This window comes from Phragmites australis, chromosome 23 (genome assembly GCF_958298935.1).
Source record: "Phragmites australis chromosome 23, lpPhrAust1.1, whole genome shotgun sequence".
In the NCBI taxonomy this organism is placed as follows: Eukaryota; Viridiplantae; Streptophyta; class Magnoliopsida; order Poales; family Poaceae; genus Phragmites; species Phragmites australis.
The window spans coordinates 10001-29489 of record NC_084943.1 but is presented as its reverse complement, the minus strand read 5'-3'; the positions used below and the strand labels follow the sequence as shown (position 1 = coordinate 29489).

The following is a 19489-nucleotide window of genomic DNA, read 5'->3' as shown; positions in this document are numbered from 1 at the left end:
CTGACGGGATATAAAAAGGGGAGCGCACCCCGGAGAAAAAAAAGGCCCCCAAACGACAGACAAGCTAACGAAGTCAGGACACACGAAGCTCGTAGCAAGACCGAAGCTCTAGACTTAGACAAAAATCCTTGTAACGCAAGAGATCCACAGAGAGGCATTCCCAGAGCATTTATAGAATACACACAGGAGTAGGGTATTACGCTCCGTGCAGCCCGAACCTGTCTAAAAATCCCTCGAGTATTTACTCCCACCAGCAGTCGATCGTCCATCCCACCTACATCTCATTTACTCTCATTAATTCACGTACGAGGTAGATTCAGAATCATCCCCCGACCGAATCTCAAAGGGGTCCCTCCGGATCCCCGCTTGAGGAGTTCATCCTCCGACAGCTGCGATATGAAATAATTATTTGAACGAGAAAATTAAAGAAACTCCAAAAATTACAAGATTTGGCAGGGATGAAGATTATGATTTTAGAGGAATATCAACGAAAGAATCGCCGAAATCGGAGTTAAAATGGATGAATTACGGACGTCGAAAGATTTAAGGAAAAAGGAAAATCTGGAAATTGGAAAAATATACTATTCCGCCGACTGGGTCTATGGATCTGTGAACCTGAGGGGATTTGTGAGGGAGGTCCACCGTAGACCGGCTCGGGTGGAATAGGTTCATGGTCCGTGGGCTGGTGTGGGCTGCGGGTGTGTGGTCCACTATGGACCGGATGTGCCGGTCCGGCCAACGGGCCCACATGGCAGAGAGGGGAGGCGGGCCAAAAGGATAAGGCACGGCCGGCTCCGGCTGGGGATTTTTCCCGTGTGTGCGGCGCGGAGAGGAAAGAAAGGGAGAGAAGAGAGACGGTGGCGCCGGAGAGAAGAGAGACGGCGGCACCGGAGCTCAGGGAGGGGGCTCATTTGCGGGATTGTGAGGACTCCGGCCGAGGTGAAGCTTGGCGGGGTCTCCACGGCGACGGCGGCCTTGGCACGCGCGAGCAGCGGCGACGGGCAGTCGGCGGTGTGGGACGGCGCGTCGGCGAGGCTCGCGGGCGGTGTTGCGGGGGTGGACGGCGCGAGCACGCGGGGCGGTGGAACGCGGCGCAAGGACGGCGTGCTGGAGGGAGACGGCGGCGCGGAGAAGGAGGAGGTGGCTAGCGGAGCTCGGATTCGGGCCGGCAGCAGCTCGGCGCGGTGCTCGGCCGGGCGGAGCTTGGAGGCTAGCTCGTCGGCAGCGGTGGCCTCGGCTTGAGGCCGGGCGGAGAGAAGGGAAGGCCAGCACGGGTGGAGCAGACGGCAGCCGGAGGAGATGGAGGTGCTCACCGGAGACGGTCGGGGCTCACGGCGACGAGGCGGCTTGAGGCAGACCGACGCGCGGGTGGCGAAGCACGACTGAGCGCAGCACGGCTGGTGGTGCTCGGTCCGGTGGCGCGAAGGAGCAGCAGATGCCGGCTTGTGCTCTGTGTGTATGCCCGTGTGTATGTTGCATGTTTGCGTGTATGAATGCTCGTGTGAGAGAGGAGCAAGGAAGGTGCTGCTGCTGTGCTTTTGTGTGCTCCGTATGCATGCTAGTGTATGTTGTGATTGTGCAGGTGCCTGTGTGTTTGTATGGTGTGGGGGCTTGCAGATGAAGGCAAGGGAGGAGGAGAAGAATTCAGTTTTGCTTGCTCGGGTGTAAAGATCAGAGGAGAGGAGGATGGGCAGGAGAGAACATTACTCAATGCATTGCTGTCCCATATTCTGGTTCTTTTGAAGTCATAAGGTACAGACTGAAGCAAATATATGAGAGTGTGGAGCCACCAACGGAAGAATCTGATGTTCCAGCATTGATTGTGCATGAAAGAGTGACAGTTTGCTAAGATTCAAAAAGCTATGTTACACTACAATGGTCATCTGGTTGCATTGATTCTCTGCTGTTTGCATTGTAGATAGCCCACTAAGCTTTAGTTAATACATGTTAATTGGTCGGTATCTGAAAGTTATAATGGGTGGCAAAGAGGTATATTGATCTATTTTTAGTAATGTTGTACCACATATTTACACATTGACACGTAATCTAAAAAAAATTTGTCTTTGGTGCAACTTGAGAACATGGCATTCTTCTACACTGAACTTGCATTGGTTATGCTTGTTTACTCTCCATCATTGACTGCAACAATTGATGTCTATGATTTGAGAGACCACGCCTTCACGTGTACCTCCATGCCCTATGGATGAACTCAAGATATTTTATGATTGGTTTCGACGGAGCTCACATATAACCTCACCATGACATATGCTATAGCGTGAAAACATTCTGACTCCTATTGAAACGCACATGCACGTAACTAGTCTCATTCCAATTCACCTCTAGCTCGATCACCTCATCTGCACATGCATCTCGAGCGGCACGAAAACACTCTGAAATTTAGTCGAACCAACATTCCTGTCAAATGACTTACTATGTCATGAATTGGCATCTCCTGCAACATAACTTTGAGTAATACACAAAATTAGAAAGTATATGTAACCCACATCCACAATAAAATTGACCACACATATCCAAATTTTCCTATTTCTTGAAAACAACAAAAAACATAGTTTATTTATGTCAAACTATTTTTTAAATGGTTAACTTCTAAAAAAATATTCATTTAAAACGCCCCAGGCTGTAAGCCCATTAAACCACAGAGGGGCCCAAGATGAAATCGGAATCGGATTCCGACCCACCTGTTCCAATCCTTCCCGAATCCGAATCAAACTACTCCGACGAGCCCGCCTATAAACATGCAATCCTCGATTCAGTCTCGAGTCTCGACTCCCCAAGCGCAGCTACCAAATCTATAATGGCCAGGATCAGGAGGACGCGCCGCCGCTCGCAGTCGCCCGCGGAGGCTGGCGGCAAGGACCGCCTCAGCGCGCTGCCGGACGACCTGCTCCGCCTCATCCTGTGCCGCCTCGACACCCGCACGGCGCTCTCCACCGCCGTCCTCGCCAGGCGCTGGGCGCACCTCTCACGCGAGCTTCCGGCCCTCGAGTTCACCGTCTTTGACGTACTCCCGACGCGCTACCTCCGGACCGTCAACCTCCGCCGCCGAGCCCGGGCGCGTGGCGTGGACGTGGACAAGTTCGATGCCGTCCTCACGCGCTGCGAGCTGCGCGCCACGCGCGCGTTCATCGACAGCATCAACAGCTTGTTGAAAGCGGATGGCAGTAGCGACGGCGACGGCCACAGTGGTCGCAACTCTCGCCGACGCGCCAAGAGCCTCCGGCTCGTATTCTTTCCGACGGACGAGGCCGGCTGCGTTGACAAGATGATTGCCACCGCCGTCGGCGAGTGGGGAGTGGAAGACCTCGAGGTTGCCGTCTGCAGGACGGCGCCCCGCGATCACCCGCCGCCTGCATACAGTTTCCCAGACCATCTTCTCGACGACGAGCGCCACCGTTCGCGCCTGCGAGCCCTGTTACTGGGCAACTGCGAGCTGCCGCCGCTGCACCGGTACGGCGCGCTCCAGGAGCTCGTCCTGCAATACATGGCGGCGTCCACTCCCATGTCCTCTTACGACACGGTGTTCAACCTCTGCGGGCTCCAGGTGCTACACCTCATATGTTGCCGCGGCACAAGTGACATCCTGGTGGTCAGCGCGCCGGGCTCGGGACTCAGGGAGCTCGTCGTGGAAAGCTGCTCGTTCCAGACGATCGAGCTGCGCGCCCTCCCCGAGCTCGGCTGGTTCGCGTGCCTGGGCAGCACGGTGGAGCTCCAGTTCGGTGCCGTCCCGCGCCTCACGCACGTCAACCTCAGGTTCTCCTGCAGCGCGCGCGACCCTGCCTACGACCCACCCCACCACGTGCTCGGGTTTCTCCTCGGAGACGCGCCGGCCGCGATGACGAGCCTCGTGGTCCGGTTCACTGGACCAAGGAGATGGATCGTGCCGCGACCCCTGGACAACACGCTGCACGGCCTGAGGGAGCTCCTCGTCGCCGACGTGCCGTCGTCGTGGGACGTCTCATGGCCGCGCCTCCTCCTTGAGGCCGCGCCGGCGCTCGAGGTCCTGTATATCCACGTGGCTCCCTTGGAAGAGCATCAGAAGCCTGGGCGCGACATACAATGGCAGTCATCAAAGTTCCGGCACAGCAAGCTGAGGGATCTGTTCATGGTTGGGTTCACGCAAGCATGGCGCCAGATACGCTTTCTGAGGTATCTCGTGAAGGTGTGCGAACCATTGGAACAAGTTTTTCTCTTGAGGGATTGGCACATTGAAGACCATGGATTCTGGGACTGGAGGGTGGTCAAACAACGAGAATACTCGTGGAGTGAAGTAGATCAAAAGGTGGTTGAGAGACAGATTAAGTATGGGAGATCTTGGTCCAAGCCTCACGTTAATGTGTTCTTGGAATAATGTATTTCTTCCCGAATATACGTAGCTGCTCTTGGAATAATTGAATTTCCCACCCGCCGGTAGATTTTTACAGCGTCGCGTCTTCCTTAGACTCTAGCACCATTTCGTCCTCGCTCAAGCAAAAGCAAGGAGCACACATATCGCCACAGCCTCCTCCAGTTAAAATCTAAGACGAGTTGCCCACTCAATGGCCCCTTACTGCATGTCCCCTCTAATGAATGCTCGCTTTGTCGCGTGCCTCTTTTTTTCCCCGTAGAAAAAGGAGATGCAACAGAGGCATTGCTTCCATTGTCGGAGGTGATGGCAAGGAGGGAACTTTGTTAAAGCTGCATGAAAAAGAACAGGGCAGCAGCGAACGGTTGGTGGGCCACGAGAGAAGAGAGGCCACCATTGCGAGAAAATGAGAAGAGAGGCAATAAAGATTTTTTTTTCATTTAACACAAACTATAATTTTAATTATATAGAAACACTCGGCAAACAGTGGTTTGCCGGCACTGTGTATGCCGACAGTGGTATGCCGAGTGTTACACTCGGCAAACATGTTGCCGAGTGTTTTTAGGCCTTTGCCGTGTGCCTAGGGCACACGGCAAAGTCTCGAAATCCGGTAGTGTGTGCTGCCCTTCCATCTCATCCTGCCATTTTTTTGGAAAAAAAATACAATATATGGATTTACAAAATTTGCTATGGAACGGAACGACATTCATATTTTCAATTTTCCTATGGAGTGAGACATCAAATTTAGAGTTCAGGTCCCCACGGACGGCGCGCTGTTGGTGAAAGAAAAGATGTTTTCCACGAATAAAGTGCGGTGAGAGTCTCTTCTAGAGATGAGACTCAAGCTTGGAGAAGTAGAGAGGAGAGAGAACCAAAAACGTGTTGATAGTAAAAAAGATTGGTCATCTAGCCTGATGGTTATAGGTCTGTATGTATAGTGCCGTTCAGGGTGTAAATGCGCAAGCATGCCTTTACAGAGATAGTGATACAAACTATAACTATACCACAGGGACTTAGGACCGGTCGAATCGCACAGCATGGGCCTAGGTAGAATGCATTTACCCCTAATCAGAAGATATTATCTACTATGGCAATACAGTGGTGCAATTGGCCCTAATGGTGTGGTACTCAGCCGGTCACCTATTGCGGCACCGCAACTGTCCAAGGTGTCAGTCCAGCTCCCATTTGCGTTGGGATGTTAGGGTGGCCATCACTTGCACCGGTATTAACTACCGCTCACTTCGTGTTAGGCTAATTATTTTTGGTGTTCTCCTTTTGCTGATATTCCTTTCGAAGGCTAGCTTCTTCCCCTGTCATGAAAGGCGATGGCCTGAGGGGTTCACAGCTTCTGAAAACCTTAGCTTCTGCATGGAGTCCGGAGCCTAAAAGCTTCGGAGAAGCTCTTGACGGCGTCCCCTTAGTATTATCAGTGGCTGGGATATTTCCCCCAACACCTTTCAAGAGCTGAAGATATTTCAACTTGGTTCCCATGTGCATCTCAAATTGATCAATGGTCTTGCTGAGCTCTAATGTAGTTCTAACAAGATCTTCAATTTCATAAAATTGAAAGGCAACATTGTTTTTTTGTAGCATTTTCATTGTTCAAAACTATTCTGCTAACCTTGGATTGTTTGCACTCCATCCATCCATCATTGTTCTAAGCCTGTCAACAGTTTTTAAATTAAAATAATTTTCAACCTTTTAAGCTATTAATGGATACAGGTGTGCTTGCATAGTTGCATGTTTGGCACAGAATCATGAATTGCTTATATTTTACTCAGTTCAAATTGTTCTTTGACTATCGCTTTAGGTTACCTTTAGTTTTCATATTTAGTTCAAGGTATGAAATCAATTCACCAAAAAGTTAGCAAGTCCCTTTGCATGTCTTATCCGGAAAGAGGACCTAATTATTATTCATCTCCAGAGCTAGAAGTAAAACTTGTTGTGGATAGGGGTGATCATTTTGTCAACGGATGCTTGCAGAAAAAGCCTTCTTGGTGAGGTCAATTGTGTCTTGGCACGGTTGATAACCACGGAGTAGTGGTGTAGTTGCTGCGAGGGTTCTCAATCTGTTCTCTTATGCGCGGATCTCAATGTATATGAGGGCATATGTACGTCCTTAACGGTAGAAAAATTGCGTCTTATTAGAGTTAAGGAAATTGTCCCTCAAGCACCCACTATGTGGCATCTACATCGATATTTTAACCATTTTATACATCATTCCTTGTACGAACTAACCATAATAATGAGCTGCAAAATGGATTTAAGCATCGCAAATAGATTTGTTTGTTTTTGGCTATGCTTCACATTAATTGTTTTTTGAGCTAGAAGATGACAATTAACTTTTTTGTAAAAGTTATGTCTTGGCCGGAGTGGGGATAATATTTCTCTTCCACTTCCACAAAAGGAAAGAGTATACCCAAGTTTAATAGCTTTACAACCGCTATGCTGATTATGGTTTTCCTACCACCAGGGGGAAAGTAAAAGCCCTGCCCCCTTTGGAAGGCTGTGGGCAAGGGATTTGAACCTCCAACATGTTGTTCACAGCCACGTGCTCTAATTATCTTAGCCCAAAAAAGAGGAACCTTCCTCCCCTTAGCCATTTCATTCAGATTAAGAAGATCGAAAAACACCTCTCTCTATAAAAGCAATGCATTTAGAGGTGTGAAGTGGGGGATCAATCAATCATTAAGTTTGGGAAGTCAAAACCAAAAACCTTTTCTGTGATCTGTGATGAATGAGCAACTTATGGATTTATCATTCAGATATGTTTACACACGTGTGAGTTTCCTTTTAATGATGTATGTATGTTACACATCACACGCATTATATTCTTTGTCTTCTACTAAATAAATAGGTGGAAATTTATATATGTTGTTTGAAAGCTTGCGGAAAGTAATATTACCTATTACCCTTTTCTGTATGTGTGCCATCGACCAAACCAACAGTGTCTCATCATTTCCATTTGCCCAACTGATTGTCACGGCAGGTGGGCACTTTGGGGCAGTGAAATATGCAGTCACCTTTGAGGCGGAGCTCTCGCACCTCTGTCGGTGTATCAGGAACCGGGGGTTCCTGAATCCCGAGGTCAGGCCAGCCATCCGCCACATGGCGCCATCCCGCGGAGTCTCTCCCGCAAGGTGAGAAAAGATCAAGTCCCAGGAGAGGGCGCTCGGGGCCGCAGTCAGTGGCCCCCGAGTACCCCAGTTCCCCGATGATCCACGAAATCTAAGTACCGGGAAGAAAGTGCTCGGGAAGGTGTACGGTGGTCCCCGAGCACCCTAGTCCCCCGACGACCAGGAGAGCTATGTACCGGGAGAAACATGCTCGGGGCCGCCGGCGGTGGCCCCTGGGCACCCAAGTATCCCGAGGACTCACCGAAGGAAGTTCCGGGAGTGAATGCTCGGGGCTGCGTGCAGCAGCCCCCGAGCACTCGGTTCCCCGATGATCCGTACAAGTGTGCCCGGGAGAGAGTGCTCGGGGAGGTGAACAGTATCCCCGAGCACTCGGTACCCCGACGACCTAGAAAGCCCCCTGGTGGAGGCCCCCGAGGGGCCCACCGATGAGGTGTCAGCCAGTCAATAGCCCGAGACCGCATTTAAAGAGCGTGCGTGGCCTGTCACCTCCAACTGCTCCCGCCGCGCTCGGCGTCAGTTCCTGCCACGTTCTGGCAGAGAGGCGTGGGGTTATTAATTGCACGGGTCCCGTGCCGTGCCATCCGGCCCGTCTCAGGATAACGTCGTGAGGGCTGAGGCGTTCCGTCTGCCGCGCTGCTGTGGCAGGGGAACAAGACAGGGCGGGCACGCCGGGCCGCTCTGCGGCTGCCCGGTGGGCCCTCTCCACGGCGCCCGTTGCCAGGCCATTTATGGTGACGGATGACCGGGCGTGTGCCGCATTTTCCACCCCCGGTCACTTTGCCCAGAGGAAATGATGATGCCCTTTCCATTTATGGTGTCTCGAAACTCGTGCCCCCTCCCTCCCGTTCGGGGTACGTTGCTGCCGGCGGGTACTTAAAGCAGCCGGCAGCACAGAAGCAGATATAGCTGAATGCATCTGGAATAGATCCTTAAGCATAGGCAAGAACACAACACAAGAGAAACAACGGCTGAGAGGCGAGCAGCACGAGACAGGCCGAAGAACAAAGAGCCCCAGGCTCCTAGATAGATCAACATTCTTGTAACCAGCAACATCCTTGAGGGACTTCCTCAGGACATTTATAGTATCCATACAGGAGTAGGGTGTTACGCCCCCGTGCGGCCTGATCCTGTCTAAATTCTGGTGCATTTACTTCTTTTTGCACTAGGTCATTCCACCACCACCGGCAGTTGCATTCATTTCTATTTATTTCTCCGACGAACATACTCAGGATCATCCTCCCGGCCGAATCTCTAAAAAGGGGTCTCTCGGGATCCCTGCGACTGGAGTTAATCCTCCAACAGCTGGCGCGCCAGGTAGGGGGGAAGCATCCCTGAATTTGTTCATTTGTTTCCTTCTGCAGAAAAAATGGCCGGTGGTCATCGCCTCCCGCGTTCCGGCTCCAGTTCCAGCGGGGAAATGCAACCCCTCGCACAGGAGGCCCCAGTCACTGCCGCGTCCCAGCAGCAACCGCGATCTGCGCGCGCGGCGTTCCCCTCCCAAGGGGACCAGGGCGCTGGGCCCAGCAGGGTCGGCGCCGCCACTGCCGCTGCATCATTCGACCCCCAGCCGGTGGCCGAAACTCCAGCCGCCAGGTCCGCGTCCGGGCTGCGCCGGGAGCCGCTCCGACGTAGGCTCGCCTTCGGCGAGGCCAGCCCAGGGAGTGCGCTGCTTGCGGCGCACGCTCTCCTCAGTCATCCGCCAGTCCAGGCAGCGGGGGAAACCCCGGAGGGCCGTTGGCTCCAGGAAGTCGCCGCCCTGGTCAACACTGCCCGCCGCCAGGTGCTGGCCGAGAGCTCTCGCGCCACCACCCAGCGTGGCGCCGCTGGGACCGGCCCATCGTTAGGTGGCGCTCGCGCTGGCCGGGGAGCCTCCAGGCAGAGCGCCGCCCCCCTAGCTGCTTCCGGAACCTAGGACCTCCGCTTACACCTCAATGAGAGAGGGGCATTGAAGACGCGCGCGTCACCCTCGAGCTCCAGCGGGAGACCCGACAGGAGGCTGAAGCTGAGGACCAGGCTTCCTCTTTGCCAGCCTATGATCACCGGGCCTCCCCGGCTCGTCGACATTCACCGCCCAAGGGTGCCGCCCGCGCCATAGGGTACGGCACCGGCTGCCGTGCCTTCACTAGTGAGCTCCGCCGGGTTAAATGGCCCATCAAGTTCCGCCCCGAGCTGCCAGAGAAGTACGACGGGTCTATCGACCCCGTCGAGTTCCTCCAGATATACACCACTGCTGTCCAGGCGGCTGGTGGCAGCGAAAAGGTGATGGCTCACTACTTTCATGTTGCCTTGAAGGGCTCTGTCCGCTCTTGGCTTATGAACTTACCCCCAGGGTCTATCAGCTCCTGGGATGATCTTTGCCACCAGTTCGTGGCTAATTTTCAGGGCACATTCACGCGCCCCGGTCTGGAGTGCGACCTCCATGCCATCAAGCAGCAGGAGGGGGAGACGCTGCGGCGCTTTATTCAGCGTTTCAGCCAGGTCCGCAACACTATCCCGCGTATAAACCCCCACGCTGTCGTCGTCGCTTTCCGGCAGGGCGTCCGTGACGAGCGGATGCTCGAGAAGCTAGGCACGCACGAGGTTGAGACCACCGCGGAACTTTTCGCGCTGGCCGACAAGTGCGCTAAGGCAGTGGAAGCTCGGGCTTGGCACGTTCCGCGCCCTGAGCACCCCGTCGCCGATCAACCAGGTTCTTCCCGCTCTGATAGGCGGGAAAAGAAAAAGAGAAGGAGGCGCGAGGTTGTCCCCGTCGAGCCGGCCCAAGGCCCCGCCCATAGGCCTGCCCAAGAGCCCGACCACCGGCAAGCACGCCGGGCGGCCACCGACAGATGGCCTGCGCCAGCGAGAGCCCCAACCCGGGCCCCTCCTAGGGCTCCGGCTCCCGCAAGGGCTCCGGCCTCCGCCCGGGCTCCCACTCCAGCAAGGGCCCCCGCTCCTGCGGGGCCCGAGCCAGGCAAGTGGTGCTCGATCCACCAGACCAGGTGGCATGACCTCACGGAGTGCCGCACGGTCAAGGGCCTCGTCGAGCAGCGCTAAAGAGACCGCGACGAGCTCCGCGGGGGTGGCGACGATGAAGCCACCCCCAACAACACAAAACTCGGCTTCCAGGAGCCTGAGCACACCGTTGCCTTCATCGACGAAGGCGCGTACACGCTCTCCTCCCGCCGCAGCGTCAAAACCATGTGGCGCGAGGTGTGCTCGGTGACCCCGAGCGAAGAGGCCATAAGGCCCCTGAAGTGGTCGGATGCTCCGATCACGTTCAGCTTGGCCGATCACCCCGCCAGTACTGCAGGCGTGGGGTGACTACCCCTGGTAGTGTCCCCCACCATCTGCAATGTGAAGGTCAGCAGGGTGCTGATCGACGAGGGAGCATGCCTTAACCTCCTCTCCAAGGAGGCCTTCGAGAAGCTGCAGGTGCCTTCTAGGCGCCTAAAGCCATCGCTCCCATTTTACGGGGTGACGCCCGGGCATTCCCTGCCCCTCGGGCAGGTTGAGTTGCCCGTGACATTCGGGAGCCGGGATAACTTCCGGACGGAGAACGTCATCTTCAACGTCGTGGAGCTCCCCCTCCCCTACAATGCCATCCTCGGGGGCCCGGCGCTCACTCGGTTAATGGTGGTTACGCACTACGCGTACCTCACAGTTAAGTTGCCGGGCCCAGCGGGCCCCATCTCCGTGTCCGCCGAGACCAGCAGCGCCGTCTCCTGCGCCGAGCAGTCATACTCGGCCTTGGTCTCAGCGCGAGTCAAGGCCGAAGGTTGTCCAGGGGGCCCGGGACCCTCTACATTCAAACCCCGACTCGCTGCCGACGCCTCTGTTCCTACGAAGGAGGTCGTGGTGGGCGAATGCGCCTCCCAGGTCGTCCGAATCGGTGGTGACCTGGGCGGCAAATAGGAAGGCGCGCTCGTCACCTTCCTCCGGGCTAACACCGACGTGTTTGCATGGCAGCCGTCTGACATGCCCGGGATCCCTAGGGAGGTGATCGAGCACCACTTGGCTGTGCTTCTGGACGCACGCCCGGTGAAGCAGAAGGTCCGGCGGTAGGCGCCCGAGTGCCAGGAGTTCATCCGGGAGCAGGTCAGCAAGCTCCTTGACGCCGGATTTATCCGAGAGGTCCTCCACCCCGAGTGGTTGGCAAACCCAGTTATCGTCCCGAAGGCCAACGGCAAGCTCCGCATGTGCGTGGACTACACCGATCTAAACAAGGCTTGCCCCAAAGATCCTTTTCCTTTGCCCCCACATAGATCAAATTGTAGATGCAACCGCGGGATGTGATCTTTTGTGTTTTTTAGATGCAAACTCTGGTTATCACCCGATTCGCATGGCCGTAGAGGATGAAGAAAAAACTGCTTTTACCACTCCGGTGGGGACTTATTGCTATGTGTCGATGCCTTTTGATTTGCGCAACGCTGGGTCTTCTTTCTAGCGCGCTATCCGCATCACCCTTGATTCGCAAGTTGGCCGCAACGTCGAGGCCTACATCGACGATCTCGTGGTCAAGTCCCGAGACCGCGCCACCCTGCTCGAAGACCTTGCCGAGACTTTCAACAGTCTCCGCACCACCCGCCTGAAGCTCAACCCCGAGAAGTGTGTCTTTGGGGTACCTACGGGCAAGCTCCTCGGTTTCTTGGTTTCCAGCCGAGGGATCGAGGCCAATCCAGAGAAGATCCGAGCCATCGAGTAGATGCGACCCCCGGCTCGACTCAAGGAGGTCCAGCGTCTCGCCGGCTGCATGGCGGCCCTCGGGCACTTATTTCCAAAGCAGGGGCTCCCCCTCTTCAAGCTTCTGAAGAAGACCGGTCGCTTCGACTGGATGCCAGAGGCCGAGTAGGCCTTCTGCGATCTGAAGAAGTATCTCACCTCACCACCCGTGCTGGTGGCCCCGTCCGAAGGTGAGCCACTGCTACTCTACATATCGGCCACTCCTCAGGTCGTAAGCATGGTGCTGGTGGTGGAGCGCGATGAGTGCACGGGGTCAAGTGCTGGGTCCCAGCTCCCAGTCGCCCCTGGGCACTCCCCTGTCCTCGTGGCTCCTCCCGAGCAGGGAGTCAAGCCCGAGCATTTGGCTCCTCCCAAGCAGGGAGTCGAATCCGAGCACTTGGCTCTTCCCGACCAGGGAGTAGAGCCCGAGCACCCGGTCAGCCCCGATCACGTCGTCGAGCCTGGGGGCTGTAGCAGGCCCTCAGACGAGGCCGCAATCCGGGCCCGCCGGGTACAACGACCGGTGTACTTCATCAATGAAGTCCTCCGGGAGGCCAAAACAAGGTACCCCCAGGCTCAGAAGCTACTCTACGCCGTGCTCATCGCTTCCCGGAAGCTGTGCCACTACTTTCAAGCGCACAAGGTCTCGGTGGTTACCACGTACCCACTGGGGCCTATCCTTCGGAACCGAGAAGGCACCGGGCGCGTAGTCAAGTGGGCGGTGGAGCTGGCGGAGTTCGACCTGCATTTTGTCAGCCGCCAGGCGATCAAAAGCCAGGCGCTCTCTGACTTCGTGGCAGAGTGGACGCCCGTCCCTGAGGTCGTCCCAGAAGAGTTCTCTACATGTCCCCGGCACGATGCGCCCGGGTGCTGGATCATGCATTTCGACGGTTCCCTCCCACTGAAAGGCGCGGGGGTCGGAGTGGTTCTCACCTCCCCAATGGGTGAAGAACTCTGATACGTCGTGCAGCTGCAGTTCCGCGCATCCAACAACATGGCGGAATATGAGGGCCTCATCGCCGACCTCCGAGCCGCGGTGGGCCTCGGGATTCGTCGCCTCCTAGCCAAGGGAGACTCCTAGCTGGTGGTCAACCAGGTATCTAAAGAGTACCAGTGCACGGATCCTCAAATGGCGGCGTACGTGGCAGCAGTCAGGAAGCTGGAAAAGCGCTTCGATGGCCTGGAGCTGCGATACATCCCTCACCGCGACAACGCTCGGGCCGATGACCTCTCCCGCCTGGCCTCCTCCCGTGCGCGCGTCCCTGCCGGAGTCTTTGAAGAAAGACTCACACGGCCTTCGGTCCTGCCTGCCGAACAGGACGAAGGGGAAACCTCGAGCTTAATTTAGGGGACCCCGGCGGTGCCCTCAGTGGGAAGCCCCGACAGGGTGCCGCCGTCCGGCGAGTGCGCTGCGCTTGCTGATTGTTCTCAAGATGCCTCGTGGATGGACGAGATCCGAGGGTACTTGAAGGAAATGTTCTTCCCTGGGGATGAGGCTTTTGCCAAAATAGTTGCTCGGCAGTCCAAACGCTATGCCATAGTAGATGGGGATCTCTACCGGCGTAGCGCAGGCGGCATTCTCCTGAAATGCATCTCCCGGGCAGAAGGCGGCGAGCTTCTCGCTGAGGTCCACGAGGGCGAGTGCGGTGGACATGCATCGTTCTGCACGCTGGTCGGGAAGGCCTTCCGGCAAGGTTTCTATTGGCCTACAACCCTCCAGGATGCTTCCGAGCTGGTTCGGCACTGCAGAGCGTGCCAGTTCCATGCAAAGCAGGTTCACTAGCCAGCTCAGGCTCTTCAAACCACCCCCCTGTCATGGCCTTTCGCGGTCTGGGGGTTGGACATTCTGGGTCCATTCCCCCGAGCAATCGGGGGCTATGAGTACCTTTACATCGCCATCGACAAATTCACCAAGTGGCCGGAGGCGGTCCTAGTCGTCAAGGTGACCAAGAACACGGCGCTTCAGTTTATTCGCGGCATCACCAGTCGATTCGGTGTCCCAAACCGGATCATCACCGACAACGGCACTCAGTTCACAAGTGCCCTGTTCGGGGACTACTGCGAAGACCTCGGCATCAAGCTCTGCTTCGCCTCCGTCGCTCATCCTCAGAGCAACGGACAGGTCGAGCGCACCAACACGGAGATACTGAAGGGGCTCAAAACCCGGACCTACAACGTGCTCGCAAAGCACAGGAAAGGGTGGATCGACGAGCTGCCTGCTGTGCTATGGGCCAACTGGACCACGCCAAGTCGCGCTACCGGGGAGACTCCTTTCTTCCTCATGTACGACGCTGAGGCGGTTCTCCCCTCCGAGCTCACTCTAGGCTCCCATCGGGTGCATGCCTACTCTGAAGGCGAACAGGAGCAACAGAGGCGCGACGATGTCGACTATTTGGAAGAGCGCCGGCGGCGTGCCGCCGTCCGAGCAGCCCGCTACCAGCAAAGCCTGCGGCGCTACCATCAGCGCCACGTCTGGGCCCGGTCTCTCGAGGTGGGGGATCTAGTTCTCTGACGCGTCCAGTCGCGCGAAAGAAGGAATAAGCTGTCCCCTATGTGGGAAGGCCCCTTTATCGTGATCGGTGTCCTGCGAGAAGGCTCTTATCGGTTGGCTGCAGAGGATGGGCAGTCGCTCCCCAACCCGTGGAACATCGAGCACCTGCGCAAGTTCTACCCGTAGATGGCCATGTTTGCAGGCTCAGGTCACCCAGGCCGGGGGCTTCCCCCCGCCCAAGTTGACCGGGGGCTACCACTAACTGGGTAAGTCACCCAACCTTGTAAAAAAATTGTCAATACAGTATGTATATCAATGTGCAATCATATGTCAATTTCATTTTTCTGGATTCCATATGTTTAATCTGTCTGGTGAGATGCTTGATTGTGCGAGAAAAATTCGCTCTCTCATTTTCCCCGTTGATAAAAGAATCCCGATCGGTATGCGCGCGGACAGTTGCGCTGACTTACGTCTGTTGTGGTAGGCCGTGGTGTTCGGTGTCGTGACAGTCTCCCGGGCACTACCGAGTCCCTGGGGTTCTTGGGTAATCCTATCGCTCGAGCCGCTCGAGTAGTCCGGAGCCTAGGCCCTAGGGGTGGGCTGTCGGTGCTCGGCCTGCTCTATCATACCTGGGCGCCACCGAACCATAGGACCTCTGGGTTATGCCTCTGTCTGCTCTTGTCCGCCGGTCTGGGTATTCGAGAGGTCTCGGGTCGAAAACGAGAGCAGTCTATAATGAGTACCGCACTAACAGAGCGCACCAAGCAAAGAATTTCTCTATTTTTTCTCAAGTCACAGATCGACAATCAAAAGCAAAAGCAGCTCGACCGCAAGGGCCTCTGTGCCCGGGTCGCTGCTCGGGCCCCAAGGGTCCTTGGGTGGTCCTACCGCTCAGGCGTGAGTGGTCGGGATCGCCTGATCCCAAGCTCCTCATGCGCCCCCTTGTGCTCGGGCGCCCCGGCCGTGGGAACCGAGTTCCCGGGCACCCGAGCTCGGAGCGCGTGCCCCTCCTGGATCGGTTGGCCGAAAGGCTGACAGCTGTCCGGTGAGTGGTTAAATTCAGACGAATTTACATTCAATAATATTTTGTTCCCGAGTCGTCCTCGGGGGCCCTCGTACTCTAATCTTCTCGGTGAGATGGTCTCCTCGCGCACAAAACCCTACCGCGTGTCCACTTTTTCCTAGAACGACAGAATGGTCCATAGAAAGGTGTACCGTATGTGCGGTAATGTCCGATCGAAGTCTTTCATGGTGGTCGTGGTGTTCGGTCCGCTTGTAGGGCCCCGAGCACTACCGAGTCCCTGGGGTTCCCGGGTAATCCTATCGCTCGAGCCGCTCGAGTAGTCCGGAGCCTAGGCCCCAGGGACGGGCTGTCGGTGCTCGGTCCGGTCCGTCCTAAGCCCGGGCACCACCGAACCATGCGGACTCTTGGTCGCATTCCCACCTGCACTTGTCTCCAGTCTACTGGCTGAGTGGTCGCAAGGTGGAAAAGTGTTCACCGGTCATGGCGTGCTCTGTGCTGGATCGATCTATCTCCTGAGCAAGAAAGTTCGTGCCTTTGTCTTTTGACTTAGCCGTTGTGGACTCGCGAGGGCTCGGGGGCTAAACGCACCGAGAAGGACGGTCGGGGCGATTTCGTTCTCGGGGAAGGAAAGGTCAGGGTCGGTCCAACTGAGTACTCCTCGGGGCATCAAGTGAAAACGGCAGAAACTTCATCAAGCACTCAGAAGAATACTGGAGTTGCGACCCCAAAGAAAGGCTTCCGCTATATTCACAAAAAGGGATAGCTGTTCTGAGGGATCACTCCCATATTTACATCAAGATAAGGAAAAAGAAAAACTACAAAAGCCTACTCTAAGTCAGAGCCCTCGCCGCTGCTCCCCGGGTCAGAGGTCGGCGGTGCCTCTCGCGTAAAGCAGGCTGCCACTTTGGCGGTGGCGCCCCGAACTGCCTCCCGGGCGGCCTCCTCCTCGGCTTCAACCACCCCTTCCCGAGCTGGTTCCAGCGGGAAGTTCGGGTCCCGGCTTCGATAACAGGCCAGGACATGTTCGGCCACTGCCTGGGCCAAACCATGCCCTTCCCGAGCGGTGAGTTCCTGGACGGCCTGGGGCAGCGCCTCGAGGCGCTGGCTGATCCTCTGGAAGCCGAGGGCAACCTGGCCGGGGCCAGCCCCCTTCGTCTCCACGTCAACTCACCCGAGCCCAGCCGCCCTCACGGACCTCCGCATCTGTTGGAAGATGTCTTCCATCATCCGCTTCACATTGGCCCGTTCAGTCTCGGTGGCCTCGAGCTCCTCCGTCGCGCGCCGCAGCCACTCCTCGAAGCCCTGTCCCCCGACCGCGCTGGTCGCCTGGGCTTCAGCTTGCTTCACCCGCTCCGCAAGGGCAGAGAGGGCTTGCTCGTGGGAGGTCAGTTCGGACTCCCACTTGGCGGCCCGCTCCTCCCGAGCGGCTGCGGCCAGCACCGCCTCAGCGGCCTCCGTCTCCCGGAGAATCAGCAGTTCCTCCCGGGCTTCCAGGTCCGCCGTCGTAATGCTGACGTCGGTCTCCCTGATGGCGATCTCCTCCTCCTGGCTCTGGAGCTCCTCCTCCCGATGTTGGAGTTCGGCGCGGACTTGGTCAGCCTCGCCTTTTAGGCAGGCCAATTCAGCCTGGGAGGCTTCCGCCGCCCTCTTGCGGGCTAGAACCGTCTCCTCCCGTGCCTGCGCCTGCCTCTCCCTGGCAAGCACCTCGGCAGCCTGTTGCTGCGACGCCTCGGCCAGGCGGGCGGCTTCTTCCCATTCCCGCGCGGCCTCCACACGGGTGCCCTCTAGGGCCTTCCGCTCCTCCTCCAGGGCGCGCCGCTCGCCCTCGTTGGCGGCTCGCACCGCGGCGACGCGGGCCTCAAGAACGCGCCAAGCCGCGGTAAGCTGCGCCCTCTCCGTGGCCAGAGTGGCGCGCTCCGCCTCCCGCTGCGTCATCTCCCACGCCACGGCAGCCTCCAGCCACCCGATCACCTCCTGGGCGCTTCCTAGCACGACTGGGAGGGGGTCGGCGGGCTGGCTGAGCGACGGCTGGGCGCTGGGTCCCCTGCGAGCCTCCCCCGAGGGGCTCGGGGTCCCCGAAAATTGCCATGCAGGCACCGCCCACGACGAGGTTGATCGCCCCACGCTCGACGCACTCGGGGCGGACTCAGCCGGCGCCGGCTGCACGGGCACGGCCGCTACCACCCGCCCAGGGCTGGGCGGCGCCTGTGTTTCTATCTCGGTTGGCGCGCTCGATGGCTCTGGCTCCGTCGGCGCGCTTGGCTCAGGCGCGCTCGGCTCGGGGACTGGAACCGGCCTCGGCGCCTCCGCCGGCGGCCTGCAGAAGAAAAACGAAGGTTAGTCTCCAAAGCCGCTCTGGGCGAAGCATACTCACAAAGGAAAGGGGAAAAACTTACGCAGATTTGGGTCCTCTGTATTGCCATCTCAATGCCGGGATCCTGTACCCCGGGCCCGATGGTGTGGGCCCGGAGTCCTCCCTCCTGCTCTTCAGCGGGGGGCTCTGCGGGGCCGCCGTGCGGTCTCCGGGCTCCAGACCAGGCCCAAGCAGATCAAAGTCTGGTTCCAGAACCGCAGATGCCGCCCCCGCGCTGGACGACTGACCGCCCCGGCCTCCCTCCTTGCCAGGCGACGGCGACGGCGGGGACGCCGGCGCAGGAACGAAAGTCCGGGGGCGCTTCCCTCTATCCCCCGGCGCTATCGCCGCCCCGCTGTCGGCGGCGCCTCCTCCTCCGGTTTGGCGGCTGCTGCCCACAGCAGCCCCACCGTTGGCCTGCGGCTCACCGCTTGCGACGCCCGGGCCACCAGTCTGCGCCGGATTGCTTGCGGCCTCCTCGCCGGCCGCCTCGTCCGCTCCGGGGATCTGAATGGTCCCGGGGTTTCGGCGCCCTGGCCTGTTGACCAGCCCCTAGGCGTTGAACTCCGGCAGCTTCGCCTGCAGCGCCACCCGGTCCGGATTGGCACAGAGCGCCATCTCCTTCCACGGGAGCTCCGCCTGGCTCAGGTCGTCCACCCCGATCACCACCCGGAGTAGGCCCTTCAGCGCCGGCCTGCCCAAGTCCCACTCCTCGCCGATCTGGGTCCGGGTGATGTCCTGGGGGCCGGTGTAAAACCAGCAGGGCCGGGCCCGCTCCCGCAGGGGCGCCAGGCGATGGCGCAGGTAGTCCGTCACCACCATTACCGAAGTAAGCCCGGCCTGGCGCAGGAATTCGATGCGCTCCAGGACCGGCGCCATCCGCACGTCCATCTGCGGCGGCACCTCCCAGGTCGCCTTCTGGGGTTCCGCCGTCATCTCCAGCAGAGTCAGACGGTCGTAGGGGCTGACCTCGATGTAGAACCAGTCGCGCCGCCAGTCCTCCCACTTGCTTCACAGCACCTAGGGAATGTATTGCTCCCCCAGGCCGTCCCGCAGCTGGAAGTTGCAGCAGCCGATGACGTTCGTAGTGGAGAAGCCCCTCCTTCCTGGCCGACCGCAGCACGAAGAAGTGCCGAAAGAGCGTTACCGACGGCGGCACCCCCACGAACATCTCGCAGAGGTGGGCGAAGATCGCCAGGATGACGACGGAGTTGGGGTTGAGATGCACCAACTGGATCCCGAACGTCTCCAGGACCTGAAGGAAGAATGCTGAGAATGGCGGCACCAGCCCAGCCGCCACGAAGGAAGTGAAGAGGACGATGCGCCCCGGGCGGTTTGTCGCCGGCGTCACCACCGAGGCCCCTCGCTGGCCCTCGGGGACCATTAGCTTCCGAACCCTGTCCGTCGCCTCCTCGTTCAC

At 57.7% G+C, this 19489-nt stretch overlaps 2 protein-coding genes across 2 annotated transcripts; one reads left to right on the top strand and one right to left on the bottom strand.

Moving 5' to 3' along the window:
• Positions 1-2802: 2802 nt before the first annotated feature.
• Positions 2803-4369, top strand: LOC133906787 (uncharacterized). The gene has a single exon (XM_062348796.1). It carries the CDS (start codon positions 2816-2818, stop codon positions 4367-4369), a length of 1554 nt encoding a protein of 517 aa, XP_062204780.1. The 5' UTR covers positions 2803-2815.
• A 12514-nt stretch (positions 4370-16883) lies between these two features.
• On the bottom strand, positions 16884-17651 carry LOC133906785 (uncharacterized). The gene is made up of 2 exons (XM_062348795.1): positions 17232-17651; positions 16884-17066 (listed from the first exon to the last, which is right to left on the bottom strand). The coding sequence occupies exons 1-2, from the start codon at positions 17649-17651 to the stop codon at positions 16884-16886; spliced, it is 603 nt and encodes a 200-aa protein (XP_062204779.1).
• Positions 17652-19489: the final 1838 nt, after the last annotated feature.